Source organism: Carettochelys insculpta, chromosome 12 (assembly GCF_033958435.1).
Source record: "Carettochelys insculpta isolate YL-2023 chromosome 12, ASM3395843v1, whole genome shotgun sequence".
NCBI classification, from domain to species: domain Eukaryota; kingdom Metazoa; phylum Chordata; order Testudines; family Carettochelyidae; genus Carettochelys; species Carettochelys insculpta.
The window spans coordinates 20,813,897-20,832,272 of NC_134148.1; the positions used below are offsets into that span (position 1 = coordinate 20,813,897).

Consider the following 18,376-nt stretch of genomic DNA (forward strand, 5'->3'; position numbering starts at 1 on the left):
AGTGTATGCAGTGTAGATGATAACAACTCAGAGGCAAAATTCAGACACCATGTTTGACAGTAGCAGACCCCTGTGTTGGCAACTATGATTTTATAAGATAAGCACAACAGTGAGGCTATCCTGTTTATAAATGCAACACATTTGGAATACACTCAAAGGAGAACAAAAGAATGGAAAGCTGGGAAACATGCACAGTTCACAACTAAAATAAAGGAACCAAACAGATCAAATAAGTCACAAACAAACATCAGCAAAATACAGAACCCCTTAAGGAAATACGTGATTTTAAACCTTTTCATCCACAGAACTGCTATCTGAAAGAGAACCAGGAAGAGGGGGGGAATAAAAGTTAGATAAAAGAGTCTCCAAGAAAATGTGTAAAGTTACGAAAAACCTCTTACAATTCTAGCTTGCTTAAGTAGGAACAAATAAAAACACAAACAACAACAAAACCCCCCACAAACCAACACAAGCTGAGTATCTATATGTTTAGTGTTCTTTAACTCTTTGACTAGTGCAAAGATTTTTTTATAGATATAATGAACCACAACTTAACCAAGCCTTTTTGGCAATTAAAGACATTCATTGTTATTTTACAACTAGCACTCAATGCTGCCATACCTAATTTCCAGCTCTGACACCTCTATGTTCATTAGCATTAATAAATGTATTAATGAAGGTAGGACAGAATGTTCATAAAATGTGATGATTTCAGATTTGGACTAATGATTTTTTAAAAAGAAAAATAAAACTGACCTTCAAGCATTTAAAAAGATATTAAAATATTACATTCAAATTATTTTGTTCTACCATGGGGACACAGACATGCATTCAAGGAAGGCGAATAATCCCTATATTACAATTTCAATTGTCTGCATTTTAAACATACTATATAATAGAAAATCATCTTCATGTTCATACAGTGTTCTTCCTATAAGGATCAGATATAAAATATTTACAATGGAAAATGCATTTATCATTTTTTCCAAACATTTTAAATGCTTATCATTTCCTTGCACTAAAGTTTATCACATCTTTTTACATGCACAAAATGTGCATTATGTATTTTACATTGTTATAATTGTCACCTTCACAAACTTTGCATTGTTTTTTCAAGGACTATGCACATTTGACATGTGCCCTCGAAATTGGTGTTTCTTTTTTTTTTTTTTTAATAAAGCACCCTTTTAAAAAATGTGTAAGTGCTCCCAGACTTCTCTCACATACCCCTAAGGCTACGCTTATTACCAGTTGAGAAACATGGTGCTAAGGTCATCTAAGGTATTGAAACAAGTGCCATTCATCCATTCCAGATTACTATACCCTTTTCAGGAGTCAGGTTTGTTTTGCATACCACTAAGTTACACATAACTTAAAAACTGCTTACAAAACCATGCAAAATATCACAGAAGACTATTACTGAAAACTTTCTGACTTTCTACCGTCTTATTTTCAAATAAATGAATTGGAAAAGAAATCTTGTAGTTACCTTTCAACATAAGGCATATGAAGCAGTAGAAACAAGTCATTTTATGAATGAACTTTGAGATTGTATTGACATTACTAGTTTTTTTTAAAGGTAGCCTGTTGTAAAACTATAGCTAGATATCGAGATGAGTTGATGCACCCCTGGAAGACCTCTGTGTACTCTCAAGTGTACACGTACCCCTGTTTGAGGAACATTCCTCTAAATAACTTGATTCCTTGCTACATGATAAGCACTTCTCAGTATGCTTTCACTATAAAACTATCCCTCAAAGTTCAGAAATGCACTATGTGTCAAAATCAATATAGCTTGTACACAACAGATCACATTCAAATACATATAATTCATATGTATTAGCATAGACGCCATGAAACTCACAGTAAGGTGCAATTAAAGGTCCCCACGTAGAACATATGCTTTAAGTCCACAAATTTAAATGAGACAGCTCACAAGCTTTGAGTTATGTGCATAAGTTTGGAGGCCAAAGACAGCCATGTCTATCTAGTCATTGAGATAGTTGTTTGAGCCTGGTCAGTAGCAGACATGTCCCTGAGAGAAACCTGAATTCTCGGGAAGCTCAAGTCCAGACAGAAGGTTTGTAGCTCTGATCCATCTCTTGTTGGTAATTAGAGTCCACAGGACCTCAAGGCTTTCTGGAACCATACTGCAGCTCCTAGTTCCACTCCTTCACACACTGGAAGAAACCCTATGTGTGCAAACGTGTATACAAGCATGTGTACAAACAGGGAACAGGAACACACGTGCCATGGAGCACAATTTCAAATGTCTTTACCTTTGTAAACAATGTATTTTTATGATTAGTCAAGTGTACAAAACCTCACTAACCAGGCAAAGAATACATGCTACAACTTATCAGATCTCTCAGGACTTTCACGCACCATCATTGTTCCCTTTATGATTACACTCTTGGGGTCTGTCTACATAGCAAAATTATTTTGATTATTTCAAAATAGCTTTGCTAGCATCTACAAAAGGCAACTGCTACTCTGAAAACATTTCAAAATAGCAGTTGGGTTAGATTTAAATAGGTAAACCTCATTTTGGCTGTGTCTACACTACATTCCCCTTTTGAAAGGGGAATGCAAATGACTGAGATTGGAAATGCAAATGAGGAGCAGATTTACATATTTTGCACCTTCACGTTCTTGTGTGATCTGGCTTCTGAAAGAGACTGCTTTTGAAACAAAAACAGCCGTGTAGACGGGGTTCCTTTGAAAACAGTTTTTGAAAGAACCCTTCTTCCTGAAACAAAATAGGAGGAAGGGCTCTTTCAAAAATATGGTTTTTAGAAGGAACCTAATCTACATGTTTGTTTTTGAAGGAACCCCATCCTTCAGAAGTGAGATTGCGCGAAAATACGCAAATGAGGCATGAGATACGTAAATCTGCACCTCAGTTGCATTTCCAATCACATGCATTTGCATTCCCCTTTCAAAAAGGGAATGTAGTGGAGCAGCAGCGTTTATGAAGAATAGAGCCTATTTTGAAATACACCATCATGTGGTCAATGGCTCTCTTTTGAAATAGACTGTGCTGTGTGCAGATGCACTATTCTAAAATGCATTTTGTGTGTAAGAGCATTATTTTGAAATAAAATATTCCAAAATAGCTCTTCTAGAACAGCTTATTTTGAAATAAGGCTGCTAGGTAGACACACCCTTGCTTAGAAATATATACAAGGTTTGTGTCTGACCTGAAGCTGACTCTCTATGCCACCTGAAAATTTGTCACTTAAGTTCAACAATATGTACTCTTCTGGTGCTTTTCTCACTTCATATGTTCATTTTATTTGTTTTTCTTCAGAAATACAGTATTGGCTTTTTATTTGAAATTACTTCTTGGTAAACTTAAGCTCTAGACTAACATTTTCATGCCAAACTTATCTCATTTACCCAGGTCGTCTATAGAAATTAACTCTCTCTTTACTATGTTAATGAGAAATTTTGAAAGATATTTGATTGGCAGCACTTCACATAGCTGACCTTTCTCCACATAGTTAGCAGTGCAGGAGGGGCTAGCACTGCAAAATGCTTCATATTCCCCTCAATGAATGAGACTTAGCCTTAGGTTTGAAGGTCAACCTTTGCCTAGGTATTCCAAAAGGAAGACAGGAGACATTTATTATGGATTTTAATCAAGCCACAAGTGTATTATACAGATGCCTGGGAATACCCAGCAGATAAAGTGTACTGTGCAGGCAAATCCATGTTAATTCAAATCCTTACCTGGAGCTTCCAGGAGCCCCCCTTCATTTCCATCCAGATTCCCCAAGCCATCCCAGGGCCTGGACCTTACCATCCACCCTCCTTTGTAGGAGGATTAATCTGGGCCATGAGAATATGGAGGGGGTGTTGTTTCCCAGTTGTACAAATCACAGGGGTCCCCATAGCTTCTCCATTCTATTTCTTCATCTGGCATCTTTAGCTGATCCCTGGATGCCTTGCCTCTTGAGTACCTGCACTGGACATCCACCCAGCCTCACAAAATAAGTTGAGGCATGCAGCCTAGCACCTTTTCTTCTTACTAGAAACCCATCAGCAGTGCGGGAAAAATTCCGTCCTTTAAAAGGCGCAACTAGCACAATGCCTACAGCAGGTTCTAAACCACCCTGATATTTGCCTCCACTAGGGAAAAGAGGGTGGGTGCTGGCTTGTTTGCTGCATGGAACATGGAGTCTTCTTCTGCCTAGGGCTTGCGCCTTCATACCCTTCAGATCTCACATTCCTGGGAGGTGAGCCACACTGCAATGCTGCCCACCGTCTACCTCTTTGCACCACTCTCTGATCTCATTCAATCCCCACTCTCCTCCCTGACCATAAAGCAGGGCCATCCTCCTTCAGCAAGCCCATGCCACATCTGCTACACTTTAACTACGGTGCAGTCATTCTGAGTGAGGGACGGTCAAGTGTTGGGTTTTTTCCCCCCCACTAAAAATTGTGCCAGTAACAGCAAGCAAGATGTGTGCTCTGTGATAGAAACACTTATCCACCAACAACTATACTTACACCACAATTTCCTAGAGCTGTAGACCATTGAATGTCTATCAGATAGCAAACTTTCATCATTGCCTATTAGGGCTAAACTTGCTTTACTGACCTATTGTAGAGTAACAAATGCTATAGTTCATTATCACTCTCTGAGATATACTGTCATGCTACCTAGAAAGGTTCTGATTTGGGCTCCTGGAAGGAAAACAATCTATTTACAGACCCATTTTCTTTCACATCCTCCCAAGCACTGGTGGTTCAAAAAGCAGATCATACTAGCAAGTAAGCAGAGTCTATTTTAGGGATATGACAGAAAGCTCCCATCAGGGCCAATTATATTGGACTTCTCAGCAAGCATGATGGGAAAAAAATAAACAAGAACAGCAGCCTTTTAACTAAAGACTAAATTTAAAAGCTCCATGCCCCCAAACAAAAAAGCTAATTCTTTTTAATTATAACAATAATGTGTCAGATCGCTGGAATTAGGAACTGTTCAGAGAGCACACAATTACATTTGGTCCCAGTGGACAAAATCCTTATGTATATTCAGAAACCAATTTTCATAGGACTCATTTGGTTTTCACTGTTATTGTTTACAAAGCTATTTCTTGACACAATAACCAATTTTTACTTCTTAAGGGTAGAAAGTAAAGCATTTAATATGCTCATCACAACATTTTATTTATATCATCCCTCTCATTTCTGTAGTGTGCCCAATATTAAGAAGCGAGTCTTGTTGAATCACCTTTAACTTGAATGGCTGACCGCAATGGCAAGGTTGCATTACTCATTTTCAGTTCTGACAAGAGATAAGGTCATAGATTATAAAAGGTGGAAGGGACCACTGTATCGCCCTATTCTAGATATTTATTTTATATGAGAGAGACAGAAAATTACTTAGTTTAGTTAGTTTTTGACCATTGATTTGAAGGGTAGTGGAATGGAGACCAATCATTACAATTCTATTGCAATCCACCAGCTACTGGACATCACAGGGCCCAATCCTGCATTCCCTGTGCACTCAAAATGCTCACTGAAGTCAGTGCGAGTTTACATGGACAAGGAATGCAGAACTGATTCCCTAACTAACGCAGTTAACATTTTGCTTCAATGTCAGGACGCAGAAATTCATTGTGTAAATCCAGTGCTTTCTTGTAAAAAAAAACAAAAACAAAAAAAACGGAGGAGCCAGAACTCAGCCAGCCCCCTGCTCCCTCACCATAGCCAATTCCAGAGCTGGGAAGCTGCCGAGTGCTAGTACTCAATACCAAACAGTTAGTAAATAAATAAAGAAGTATCTCGGTTTTATATAGATTTGGAGCAGATTTTAAGTGCATTATAATTTTTAGTGATATTAATATATAGATTTCAAACTTAAACATGAGACATATACTAACACAAACCTATTTAAATGGCTTTTGTAATTAATTTGTTTTCTTCTTTTCCTACCATTTATCAAATAGGATAGGATAACTTGTTACATGTATAGTTTTGTTAAAAAAAATTATCCACATTTATCTCACCATTTTATGCAAAAAAGAAAAGTATGTCAGAAGAACAACAGTAAACATGATATCTTTAGCATTTCATTTATAGATTACCTTCATCTCAGGTAAATTGTAATTTTGAGTGAAAGACCTTTAATATTAATGAACACAAGGAAATTAAAAGAAAAATCTGATTAATACAAAATGTAAGCAGTTTATTCTTTGCAGTGAAGTTATCTGACTTCAATAGCATGGGCAGTGTTAAATTAGCTCCCGGGCAGCTGCATAGATAGACTTCATATCAAATGTTTATTGTGTACGTGTTTGTGAAAGGCCTTGGAAGAAATCACTTGAGAACCATGGAGTCAAAACTATTTCACCTTATTTGGGAAAGCAAATTGTACATCTTTAATTCCTTTTTTTTTTTTTAATGTTGGTACTGTTGATAATGTGCAACTTTTTATTCTCCAGCTTGGTAGCTTAGAAAAACACAAAGAAGAAATTATGTGCCTAACCCTCTGCTGTTATCTGTTATAGTCTGCCATAGATCCATGAAACTCAGTGGAGGTGTGTTTCTTTTACATCAGCTGAGAATCTGACCTATCAAATGATATACATTTAATCAAAGAAAACAATTGGGCCCAATTCAATTTGCATTTGGCTGCTATAATGAAGTACAAGTCAATATGTTCAATAAAGCTTGGGATTAATTTAAGTGGAAATAGAAAAGAGATAAATGGGGGACCAGGAGGGGAGAGAGTGCTCTTGCAATGCCACTTCAAAGCAACAGCCTCAAAAAGATGCCTGCAGGGTGTTAAGATTGAGAACCTGTCAGACTTGCTAATAATTTGATTCTGAGATGGAATTATGGTCACTGATACAACTGTTTCCCCATATAAACAATAACGTTGTCTTGTTAAGCAAACCGAAGGAAAGATACTCTCAGCCAAGTAAACGTATACAGATTGTGCTTGATGAATTTCTTTGTTCCTAAAAATATTCTGATTTTGACTGATTCCTGCACAGGTGGTCAAAAGGTAGGGGTGGTCTCCTGAGCACAAGGACTGCTCTTGATGGACTTCCGCCCTTTGCACTGGTCAGCGGAGCTGGTTGACCTTGTAAGCACTGGACTTGTCTTTGTGCATGAGAGAGACATAAGTGGTGTTGCACTAGGGAATAGGAATAAGGAGAAACACACAAATAGTGGGGAACTTAGCCGGGGGAATAGACTGACCAGGTGGCAGAAGCAGGCAGGGGCCAGTAGAAGAGGACTTAGCCTTCCCTGGCCTCCCTGAACTGCACATGGCTGGTGAAGCCTTTTCCCACTGCAGGCTTTCACTGCCTCATGTTGCTACACACTGCAGTGAGTGTATGTGTAGCTTCAGGTACCCTACCCATTCCTGCAAGTGTAGACAATGCCTTGGAGGCACAACACTGAACTTCCAGCCCAGAAGAGGAAGGGAAGCAAAGGGGCTTTAGTTACACTTTGTGCTCTCCTGGTCTTGAGATGTTCTGGGAGCTGGAGATGCCAAGGCATAACTCAGACAGCCCTGGAGGGGTGGGGTGTGCTACCTAAATTTTGGCTCCCATACCAGCTACATTTCTGTCCAGCATCTCTGCATCATTGAGTTCTGTTGCCTTGCCCTCAATGTGTCCTTAGTGCACCCCCATACATAGCGAGTGCTAGGGCTTGTGAGGGGGTTCTCCAGATGCTGCCCTGTGCCTAAATACAAAAGCAGTTTCTCCTCTCTTGGTGTTCACACCTCCAGATCAACTGCTGGTAGTAGGCCTCACCCTCCCTGACTGAGTTAACCTTGTTATCTCCAGCCTTGCTCTGGCCTGCCTATTTATACCTCCCTCTGCAAATTTCCACTACCTGCATCCGACGAAGTGGGTCTTTGCTCACGAAAGCTTATGCTCATACATTTCTGTTAGTCTGTAAGGTGCCACAGGACCCCTCATTGCTTGGACTGGAAGTGAGGATCTCTAGAAACTTACAGAAAGCCTACCATTCTGCATTCAAACTGACAGGCGTTTTCCATAAGGCAGGGAGTCTGGAGTATCCTCCAGGGCATAATTTTTTTATATTATGCAAAAGTGTCTAAAAGTCTTCTCTTTCCAAGTATTTCTGTGAGGCAGGTAGAAATGTTTCCTTGACAGGCATGACTTGGCAGAAAGGGCAGGAGCCCTACCTGAAAGGTGTTTTGCTTGCCTTTCAATTTGAACAGCTTCCATACTAGATAGGTAATGTAAAAGAGCCAGTATCAGACAGGGGATGTATCACATGGCTGGGCCTGAAGAAACTGAACAAATCCTTAACCAGCTGTCTAACCTAATACAAGCAGAAAGCAAAAATGTCCCTAGAAGGCAAACAAGTCAAATTATTTCAAATTACAGTCTTGTCAGCACTGAAAGATAGTGCATGTTATGCAGGGGTGTAAATCTACAGCAGAGTGGTAACAGAGAGATAGCCGTGCTAGTCTATATACTATTAAAACAAAAAAGCAGTCCAGTAGCATCCACTAACTGGCCATCTGGCCCCATCACCACACACTAACATTTCCATCTGGTGGAATCAGAGATGCACTGCTTTGAAACAGAAATAGCCAAAAGCTCATTAGAGAACTTTCAGTGCATGGTATCAGGGTCCCTGGGGCGCAGACAGACCTGCCAGGCCCCTAGGCTGAGGGGGTGGTCCACTTGGCATAGTTCTTTATGCCTTTGTGACTTCCCAACAGGGCTTCTGCAATGGTTCCTACGTAGGCTGCAGGCTGATCATTGTTCAGAGGTTACAGCCAGCCCAGAAATGTGGCTTTCCATCTGCTTGTTAGTGTTATTTTCATGGACCATATAAATACTGCCCTGACAACTGCACTGTTTTTCTATTCACTTCTGAATAGAGTTCAAGGGGCTGAACTGGATCTGTAAACCAGCATGTGAATCCACTTTCCCTAAAAGTCTAGGGTCAAATGGAATCAGCCAGGGCTATTGAACCAACAGCCCCCAAACTGAAACATCCAGAGCATTCTCAAAAGAGGATCCCTTCATGCAATCCGCATATCCCACTGGCCAAATGGAATCTGAGTTTGCTGGTCATTACAGCCCACAATTTTAACCTGCCTGTTGCCTGCGGAAAGTTATTTTTCTTTCGCTGCATTTTTGGGAACTCAGATGAGAGTATTTTTAAAAGGCTTCAAAGTTATGTATCATATTTCATAATCCAGAAATGATATATCAAGTGCACTTTATACACTTAAAATTAATACACAAACACTATGTTTCTCATTCATTGCCGTTTTAATCCAGCTTTACACTGATGTAATTCATTGATTTCATAAAACTCCCATGGTAAATGAGGTCCTACAGCATTTACCAGCAGCTACTTGGGATAACTATCATAATCTGAGCCCTGTCCACATTTGCCCATGCTTTGGACTGCCATTGTGTCTCAAATTATTTTCCATATTTCTTGTCAATTGTTTGCTGCCTAGAAGGCTCCTCCCCAGAGAAGAGTCTCTCTCTACAATTCATGCCAATCCCACTCCTTGTTTAGCTATCAAATTATGCTTGCTGTACATATGGCTAGCTTGACTGTTCCTAACCTGCTGCATGTGTTGGGATTCACAGTATGCTCCCTGTGATACAGCAATTGCATGACTGTCACTAAACACTGCATAAACTCTATTCCATTAATTATTTCTTCCCGCAAAGGAATCCACTGGAGGGGAAAGTCTCCTCCAGAAAATCCACAGATGTAAGTTTAGAGTTTGTCTGTATCACACGATATACCCAATGTTCCAATGCAGGATCAACCAAACCCCTCCTTCTATCTACACACAATTGTGTTAACTAAGCACTTGAATACAGTGTCCCAGGACCCCATGAAGGGGAAGGGCTGAGGAAGAGTCAAGCTAGGACCCAGGGTTCAAACTCTAGTGTAAACAGAGCCTCACTGGACTCACGCTCTGAGAGTCTGCCAAAGGTGTCCCACAATTCTTTAAACCAACTTCCTTTACCCTCAGGACAGTCAGGTTTTCTCACACTACACAAAAACATAGAGGTAGGCAGTCATATTTGGGGGTGAATGCTAGAAAGTTGGGGCCTGAATCCAACCATTCATACAACAGATGTGATGACAGCGTAGAGGTCCTGGGTTGGGACTCGGAGTTCAACAGTTCCTCACGTGGGGTTATAAATGAGTGTAGACACTCAAACCCTTGGTTAACAAACTCAAAGTTTGCTAATTCGAGTTCCACTAAGACACCCTAGCTGCGTCTACACGTGCACGCTACTTCGAAGTAGCGGCACCAACTTCGAAATAGCGCCCATCGCGTCTACACGCGTCGGGCGCTATTTTGAAGTTAACTTCGACGTTAGGCGGCGAGACGTCGAAGTCGCTAACCTCATGAGGAGATAGGAATAGCGCCCTACTTCGACATTCAACGTTGAAGTAGGGACCGTGTAGACGATCCGCGTCCCGCAACGTCGAAATTGCTGGGTCCTCCATGGCGGCCATCAGCTGGGCGGTTGAGAGATGCTCTCTCTCCAGCCCCTGCGGGGCTCTATGGTCACTGTGGGCAGCAGCCCTTAGCCCAGGGCTTCTGGCTCCTTCTGCGGCAGCTGGGGATCTATGCTGCAGGCACAGGGTCTGCAACCAGTTCTCAGCTCTGTGTATCTTGTGTTGTTTAGTGCAACTGTGTCTGGGAGGGGCCCTTTAAGGGAGCGGCTTGCTGTTGAGTCTGCCCTGTGACCCTGTCTGCAGCTGTGCCTGGCATCCCTATTTCGATGTGTGCTACTTTGACGTGTAGACGTTCCCTCGCTGCGCCTATTTCGATGTTGGGCTGAGCAACGTCGAAGTTGAACATCGACGTTGCCGGCCCTGGAGGACGTGTAGACGTTATTCATTGAAATAGACTATTTCGATGTTGGCTGCACGTGTAGACGTAGCCCCTGAGATTCATATTATGGGTGAGGTCTAAATACCTGCAGCAGAGACGGAGTGACTGGCCTACATATACCATGGTGCCTGATGATCCATAGCACATCTTTCAGTTCCTCCACTCAGTAAATCAGTGCCAAGGTACTATCCCACCTCCCTATGGTGTTTTGTCAACCAAACCTGGAGAGCATCTGGATTCCCAAATCATTCTGTCCACAGTAAACTGACAGAATGCAACAGTTTTGTCAACAATTATATCCCAGTCGCCACAAGGAATAACACCTCTGTCAACAGAGCTCTGCCAACAGAAAGCCAGTCTAGACATTCCGGGGGGCAAATTCTGCCAACAGACAGGGCTTCCAGGACATCAGGAAGCCCTGTATGCTGTGTTTCCAGTGGTGGTATTGCAGATAGAGCAACTGGGCAGTCCGGCTGCTCTGTGTTGACAGAATGGATCACTCTTATGATCTACTTCTTAGTTTGGCCACAATCTGTTGACAGAAGTTTTGTCAGAAGATCAGCTTCTGTGGACAAATCACTGTAATCTAGATGTAGCCTGACAAATAGGAAGCTTTTCCTGGTGTCCAACCTAAACCTCCCATGCTGCAATTCAAACTAATTGCTTCTTGTCCTGACCTAAGAGATTAAGGACAATATTGTTCTCCCTTCTCCTTATAACACCTTTTTACATGCTTCAAAGTAATTATGTCTCCTCTCAGTCTTCTCGCTTCCAAATTAATCAAACCTAATTCTTTCAGTCACCCTCATAGGTCACAGAGAGGGAGCTGTGTTAGTCTATATACTATCAAAACAAAAAAGCAGTCAAGTAGCACTTTAAAGACTAACAAAATAATTTATGAGGTGAGCTTTCATGGGACAGACCCACTTCTTCAGACCATAGCCATACCAGAACAACGTCATAGGTTTTCTTCATAGGTCACGTTTTCTACACCTTTAATCATTTTTGTTGTTGAGCAGAGTGAGTACAGAGCAAAAGTAAATGCTGGGATGCCCTTCCATGTTCCCACCTTATGGCCATCTGCCTGATTCAAACAGAAGCAGGCCACTAAATAGTGGTGCTCCTTGACTATGTCGCCTGAATATCCGCTGAGCCGAGACTTCCTGGAGTTTATGTGGATGAGTTTGCACTGGGTCCTGGAAGGGAGACAAACATGCTGTCATCATTCTGGTCTTCTGCTCTTCTTTTTCATAGATTCAGGAAAACATATGCTTATTTTTACTCAGTACTTCTTACCATTCCTATTTGGTTATTGGAATAAGGGGATTTTAATGTATGCGGGGTCCTTTCAAAAAGGACCCTGTGTAGATGAGCTATGCACAGTCAAAAGCACCACTTTCAAAGTGCTGTAGCTGCTGTTATGCTAATGAGGGGCTGCATATTCATTGCAGCGCCCCATTAGCATATCCCAAAGTGTCTCATTAGCATCCCCCTTTTGAAAGAGGGGGCTAGTGTGGATATAGCCCCAAACATCATGGCTTTACTGCTTCAGTGTAGGCACTAGCTATGCCAGTGGGAAGGATTCTGCCATTGGCACAGGTAATTCTCCTCTCTAAGAGGAGGTAGCTAGGTCAATGGAAGAATGTTTTCATTGACATACGGATTGATACACTTGAAAGATCACAGTGGCACAGCCAAACAACTGTGGTGTAGACATTAACTACACCGACAGGAGGGGCTCTCCCATCGACTTATATAACCCACCTACCTGAGAGGCACTAGATAGGCTGACAGAAGAATTCCTCAGTCAAGCTAGCACTGTCTACGTGATGGCTTATGTTAGCTTAACTATACTGTATTGTGGATTTTTCAGACCCCCCTATGTCAAGGAGTTAAACCCACCTTGTTTTGTATTTCAGGCCAGGCCTCAGAAGTCACAGAGGAGAAGAAAGAGGCTAAGATGTAGTTTAGGGCAGGTTTTAAAGGTCTGATGATAGATCAAGCTATTGATAAACACCTAATGAACACTTTCTAAAGCTCTTTGGCATGGGTTAAAAAATGCTTGACTTAAAGCCTAAAGTGGAGCAGTGGGCCTTGCCTTGACATAAGTTCTAAAATGTGTTAATTAGATTGACCTAAGTAACTGGGTCGAATATCACACCATTGTGAGGTGAGGGATGGTTAGGAGAAAGGGACTTAACTGGCCCTAAAATGTAAATGGTTCTATTGAACATTGTGATATTTTGCAGGGAGGACAGACTGGAGTTATCTTTCAAACTGTTAAATAATCTCAATATTATTTAAACACACACACAACAAAGCTGCTTTAAAACTGGTACTTCTTCCTTGAGGAATCCATGGATAGTCTTTACTTCCTTACATCGGCAAGGGACCATCACTCAGCACTGGACATTCTAGGCCAGAGCTCTTATCCTTAGTACTTTAAAAATTCATGCTCTTATTATAAACATATTGTTCCTGCGGTCATCTAATTTATGTCAGTCTCAAAGAAACAGGCCTTTTATGACTCACGTGCATTTTATTACTTACAGCTGCAGAGGAACACTCAAGGCATATATAGTGGTGGAGCTGAACAGAACAAAATACCGATAATACTATTTAACACTAGATTGCCAGAGTCGTTGCGGTTCAGAAATGGAAACGGTCCTGAAAATCAGTCAATCATCTATATTGCAGACTATCACCAGCTAGCCATCTTCCCAAGCAAGAACATTCAAAATCCCAAAGAGAAAGCTTAGTGGTTAACCACAAATATGCCTAGTGAAGTTTGAGCATTGATGTGCTTTTGCTTCTCAGAGGTTGTCACATTACTTGCTTTTGACCTCGTAGCCTGGCAAACCAAAGGAGCACGTAATGGAGAATGCCTTACTGCAGTTGTTCCAGGTACTTGCACAACTAAATAGCAACAGTTTAGACAGATGTTCGAAGTATGTATAATAAGCAAATGTGGTTTGAACTTTGCAATTTAGCAGCCATAGAGAGAAAATGAACAACCCTCATTATCACTTCTTTGCTTCTTTCCTGAAGAATGAGTGTACAGCTAGAAAACAGTATATCCTAAAAATAAGTAGTTTATTTGTGAATTTTTCAGGTAGAAGATATCCATCCTCTCCTCAATGCCTAAACTATTCCCTTCACAACTGTGGATTGGTTAGCACAGCCAGCTACAGCCTTGTGCTAATGGAAGTCAAGGCCTGGGTTTCATGCTCAGGTGGAACTCTGGGGGTCAAATTTACCTGGGTGCTCGGGAACCTAAAGCTGAAACAAGGTGTTTATTGGGTTTTCAAAAGAGCCTAAGCAGGTTAGGTTTGGTATTGAAATCAATGGCACTTGGGCACTTATTTTCAGCTTCTTTCATCTTACGTGTCTTAGTAAATGTGAACTTTTCTGAGTGACTTTTCACAGTTCTGACTAGTGAGCTTTTAGGTGAAATTCCCCAGCCATAGGGACCCTATTATGAAATGAAGCATGTCATTCTCGATTAGTAAAATCACCTCTTCCGGTCTTAAAAAAGTAAGTGAAAAATAATTCCAACAGTTTTGGGCTCTAAAGCATTATCCATATTATCGAGGAACAGTTTATTCCTATATTTCGCAGCACATGGGGAATCTTACACATATTGGAGCTTCATGACATTGCATAGCATTTTTAAAATGAATAAGATATTTATGATTCTAAAGCAATAGTTGTTAGACTATGAAGTGCACAAGTCACTTCCGGAAAAGAGCTTTAGGTGTTTTTGAAAGAGTTACCCTTTGCCTCTGTGCATATGCTCTTATAAGTAAATTTAGAGTAGTCTTAGCACAATATTATCTTTACAGAAAACTCCTTCCTCCGCATAAATCAGAAACTTTTAAAATGAAACCTAAGTCCACTTACCTAGTTTTAGACCTTGTTGCAAAACTAAACTAGGATGGTTCTCTTTCTGGTGGACCCAAGCGCAGTTGTACAGAACTACGAGCATGTAATAGTTGGACTAGGAGTTAGAAAAAGTGGTTTGTTTCAACCCTAATCAAAGGTAGAACTTAGTTATGACTTTGACTTAATGCTTTAATGTCACAGGGTTTACAGATATATATAGATTGTCAGTTCCAGCTGATTTGGTTTCAGTTTGCTGAAGCTGATATTCAAAGAAAAACTCAGGGAATCAAACACACAGATGTTTTCATGGTCTCCTATGAACAGAAAGTGCTGAATTACTTACAGCTCTAAATGTAAGGTGATATCCAAATTAATTCTATCAGCAACCCAGACTGCTCAACTGAAATGAAATCAAATCCAGAAAAATATGAATGTCACTGCTGACAGTTAATTACAATGATTTCTAATGCTCAGGAAATCTGCTCGGGTTTGTCATATTCCTTTTAATCAGCAGAAGTTGGTTAGTTAAACTTCTCTCTTTAAATGTTGTTAGAATGATGTTATGGCTGAAGTCATGAAAACTATTACGTCTGGGGAGCTGTTCTGATAGGCAAGGCATAGACCATGAGTTAAAGACACTTCTGGCCCAGAGCTCAGATACTGTACATAAGCCAAACTCAATGGAAAGACATCTGTCACCAGGTGACCCAATACAAAGACAGTACACCTTGGTGACACTGTATGGCACATGCATCAGAAAGATGACCTCTGGGAGGGGTTCCCACAAAGCAATGGAGAGGCAGGAGAGGTAGCTGTGTCAGAAACATAGCCAATAGGTTTGTACCTAGCACAGATCCTCATGGCTCTGATTCGGCATCTATGTGCTGCCTATTTATTTAGCAGCAGCCAGGCATGGTCCAGCAGCATGAATGCCCTGACTTATGCTGTCACTTGGAGGTTTAGGATTCTATGCTCCATTCCTGTAGAATTTCATTTGCTCACAGCCTTTCGCATGGGCCATTCTCTTGTGATCAGGCCCTATATTACTCAAAAGTCTGTGGCTAATGTCTTACTGTAAAAGGAAAATATGGCAGAGAAATGAATATTAAAAAGAAAGCAACTGACTGAAAGCTGCTACTCTGAATACATCAAATGTAATGGGGGCTAGATCATGCCTTTAGCAAGTTGGCCACAGCAGGAGTAATTCAAGGGGGCACTAGGAGGCATAGTACCACCCCGGCTGTATTGGAGCAGAAGTAACTTTCAACACCTCTTCATGTGGTGCAACATACTCCCTCCATATGCCCATCCAGCTGGTTTGTGCATAAGGAGCCGAGCCAGTTTATCTGCCTGTGAGCTATATTAAGAAGGATGGTCTTAATGCAGGCTGAGCAGTGTGAGAAGTGAACACAGGTGTGTGTCTGTGTGTGTGTGTGCATGGAATCCTTACACTATCTTACACAGAAGAGGAGGACTCCATCTAAGTCCTATGTAGTAGGCAGAAGCCCAGGACAGAACAAATGCCTGCCTAGCCAACTAACAGGTGCTGGTGCTACAATTGGGGCAGACAATGCAGGATCTCAGGTACATGAAGTTCTCCTTCATGACTGCACACATTTTTATCACCATAAGACTCCAAGGATTAAACAGGGAAGCAGGTCTGCCTGGCTCAGGTCTGTTCTGCTCTAAGTACATTTAATGTACATAGCATACATAGCGTACATAGCATAGGTCCGCAGCTTCATTAATGATTTGGATATTGGCATAGTAAGTACGCTTATTAAGTTTGCAGATGATACCAAGCTGGGAGGGGTTGCAGCTACCTTGGAGGATAGGGTCATAATTCAGAATGATCTAGATAAATTAGAGAAATGGTCTGAAGTAAACAGGATGAAGTTTAATAAAGATAAATGTAAGGTGTTGCACTTAGGAAGGAATAATCTGTTTCACGCATACAGAATGGGAAAAGACTGTCTAGGAAGGAGTACAGCAGAAAGGGATCTAGGGGTTCTAGTAGATCACAAGTTAAATATGAGTCAACAGTGTGATGCTGTTGCAAAAAAAGCAAACATGATTCTGGGATGTATTAGCAGGTGTGTTGTGAACAAGACACGAGAAATCATTCTTCCACTCTACTCTGCGCTGGTTAGGCCTCAGCTGGAATATTGTGTCCAGTTCTGGGCACCCCAATTCAAGAAAGATGTGGAGAAATTAGAGAAGGTCCAGAGAAGAGCAACTAGAATGATAAAAGGTCTGGAGAACATGACTTATGAAGAAAGGCTGAAAGAATTGGGCTTGTTTAGCTTGGAAAAGAGAAGATTGAGGGGGGGACATGATAGCAGTTTTCAGATATCTTAAAGGGTGTCATAAGGAGGAGGGAGAAAACTTGTTCTTCTTGGCCTCTGAGGAGAGAACAAGAGGCAATGGACTTAAGCTGCAGCAAGGGAAGTTTAGGTTGGACATTAGGAAAAAGTTCCTAACTGTCAGGGTGGTCAAGTACTGGAATAAGTTGCCAAGGGAGGTTGTGGAATCTCCATCACTGGAGATATTTAAGAACAGATTAGATAGATGTCTATCAGGGATGGTGTAGATAGTGGTCAGTCCTGCCGTCGGGGCAGGGGACTGGACTCGATGGCCTCTCGAGGCCCCTTCCAGTCCTAGTGTTCTATGATTCTATGATTCTAATGTATTTTGACAATCAAAGCCAAACACTTTACATCGGAATCGATGTACAGCAAATCCAGCTGAATAATTTGGATGGCCAACTACACTCTATTGCTTATTAACAAATAGCTGTTTAGAAGAAAGTACTGTTTAGGAGGGATGGCAATATAATTTTTCCAAGATTCAAAAATACTATTTCATTGTGACAGCTGCAGATCAAAACAACTACCAATAACTGACTCCAGAGATCCCAAGAGACTAGCAAAGTTAACACCACGAGTATTATTGTAAGTAATACTGTCATTTAACTCCCACTCACGACACAATAAAGCTGGCAGATTTTCATAATAAACACAAATTACACAAATGCACTGTCAAAATGTCCTGAAACAGCAACCACCACCATGTTCCTCAGAACAAGAATCAAGTTCTCACCCAAGGGCCCAGCTCCTCAGCTAGGTGAGGCTGTAAAGCAGTAGCTTTATAAACCATGCTCCCTTCAGAAGCAAGATCTTCAGAGGTTAACGCTGCTAGCGCAGAGCAGGTACATGTAGGTTCAGGACAGAGGATATCTCTAGGGCGGCATCCTGCAGAGTGTTCAAGAGGCAGGAAAGGACAGTGTGCCAGAAAGTGGGCCATTAAGTTTGTACATAGCATAGGTCCGCAGCTTCGTGCAGGCATGTAAAACGAAGGTGGACAAGAAACTGGAGCATGTGGGTCAGATGGGCAGAAGGGGGCTTTTAGATAGACAGAATGCTATTATCCAAAAAGGAATTAGGCCAGGACACTGAGGTTAAAACTTCTGCTGTTGTGTAAAATGCCATAGGAGAGCATTTCGATTGTCTGTTGAAAACATGGCACTTCCAGCACCCTACTAGCCAAGTACTGAGCAGGTATAATCCTGTTTTGTTTATGAGATCTGACAAGATCACAGCTAGACGCAATATAGCT

The 18,376-nt window shown here is 41.2% G+C and overlaps 1 protein-coding gene across 2 annotated transcripts in view; it reads right to left on the bottom strand.

Moving 5' to 3' along the window:
* The window catches only part of UNC13C (unc-13 homolog C), a 425,720-nt gene that overhangs the window by 376,567 nt on the left and 30,777 nt on the right, over window positions 1-18,376 (bottom strand). For both annotated transcript variants that reach the window (XM_075006542.1, XM_075006543.1), the window contains exon 2: window positions 292-314. In XM_075006542.1, coding sequence (XP_074862643.1) covers window positions 292-314 — 23 coding nt within the window. The remainder of the gene's footprint in view (window positions 1-291; window positions 315-18,376) is intronic.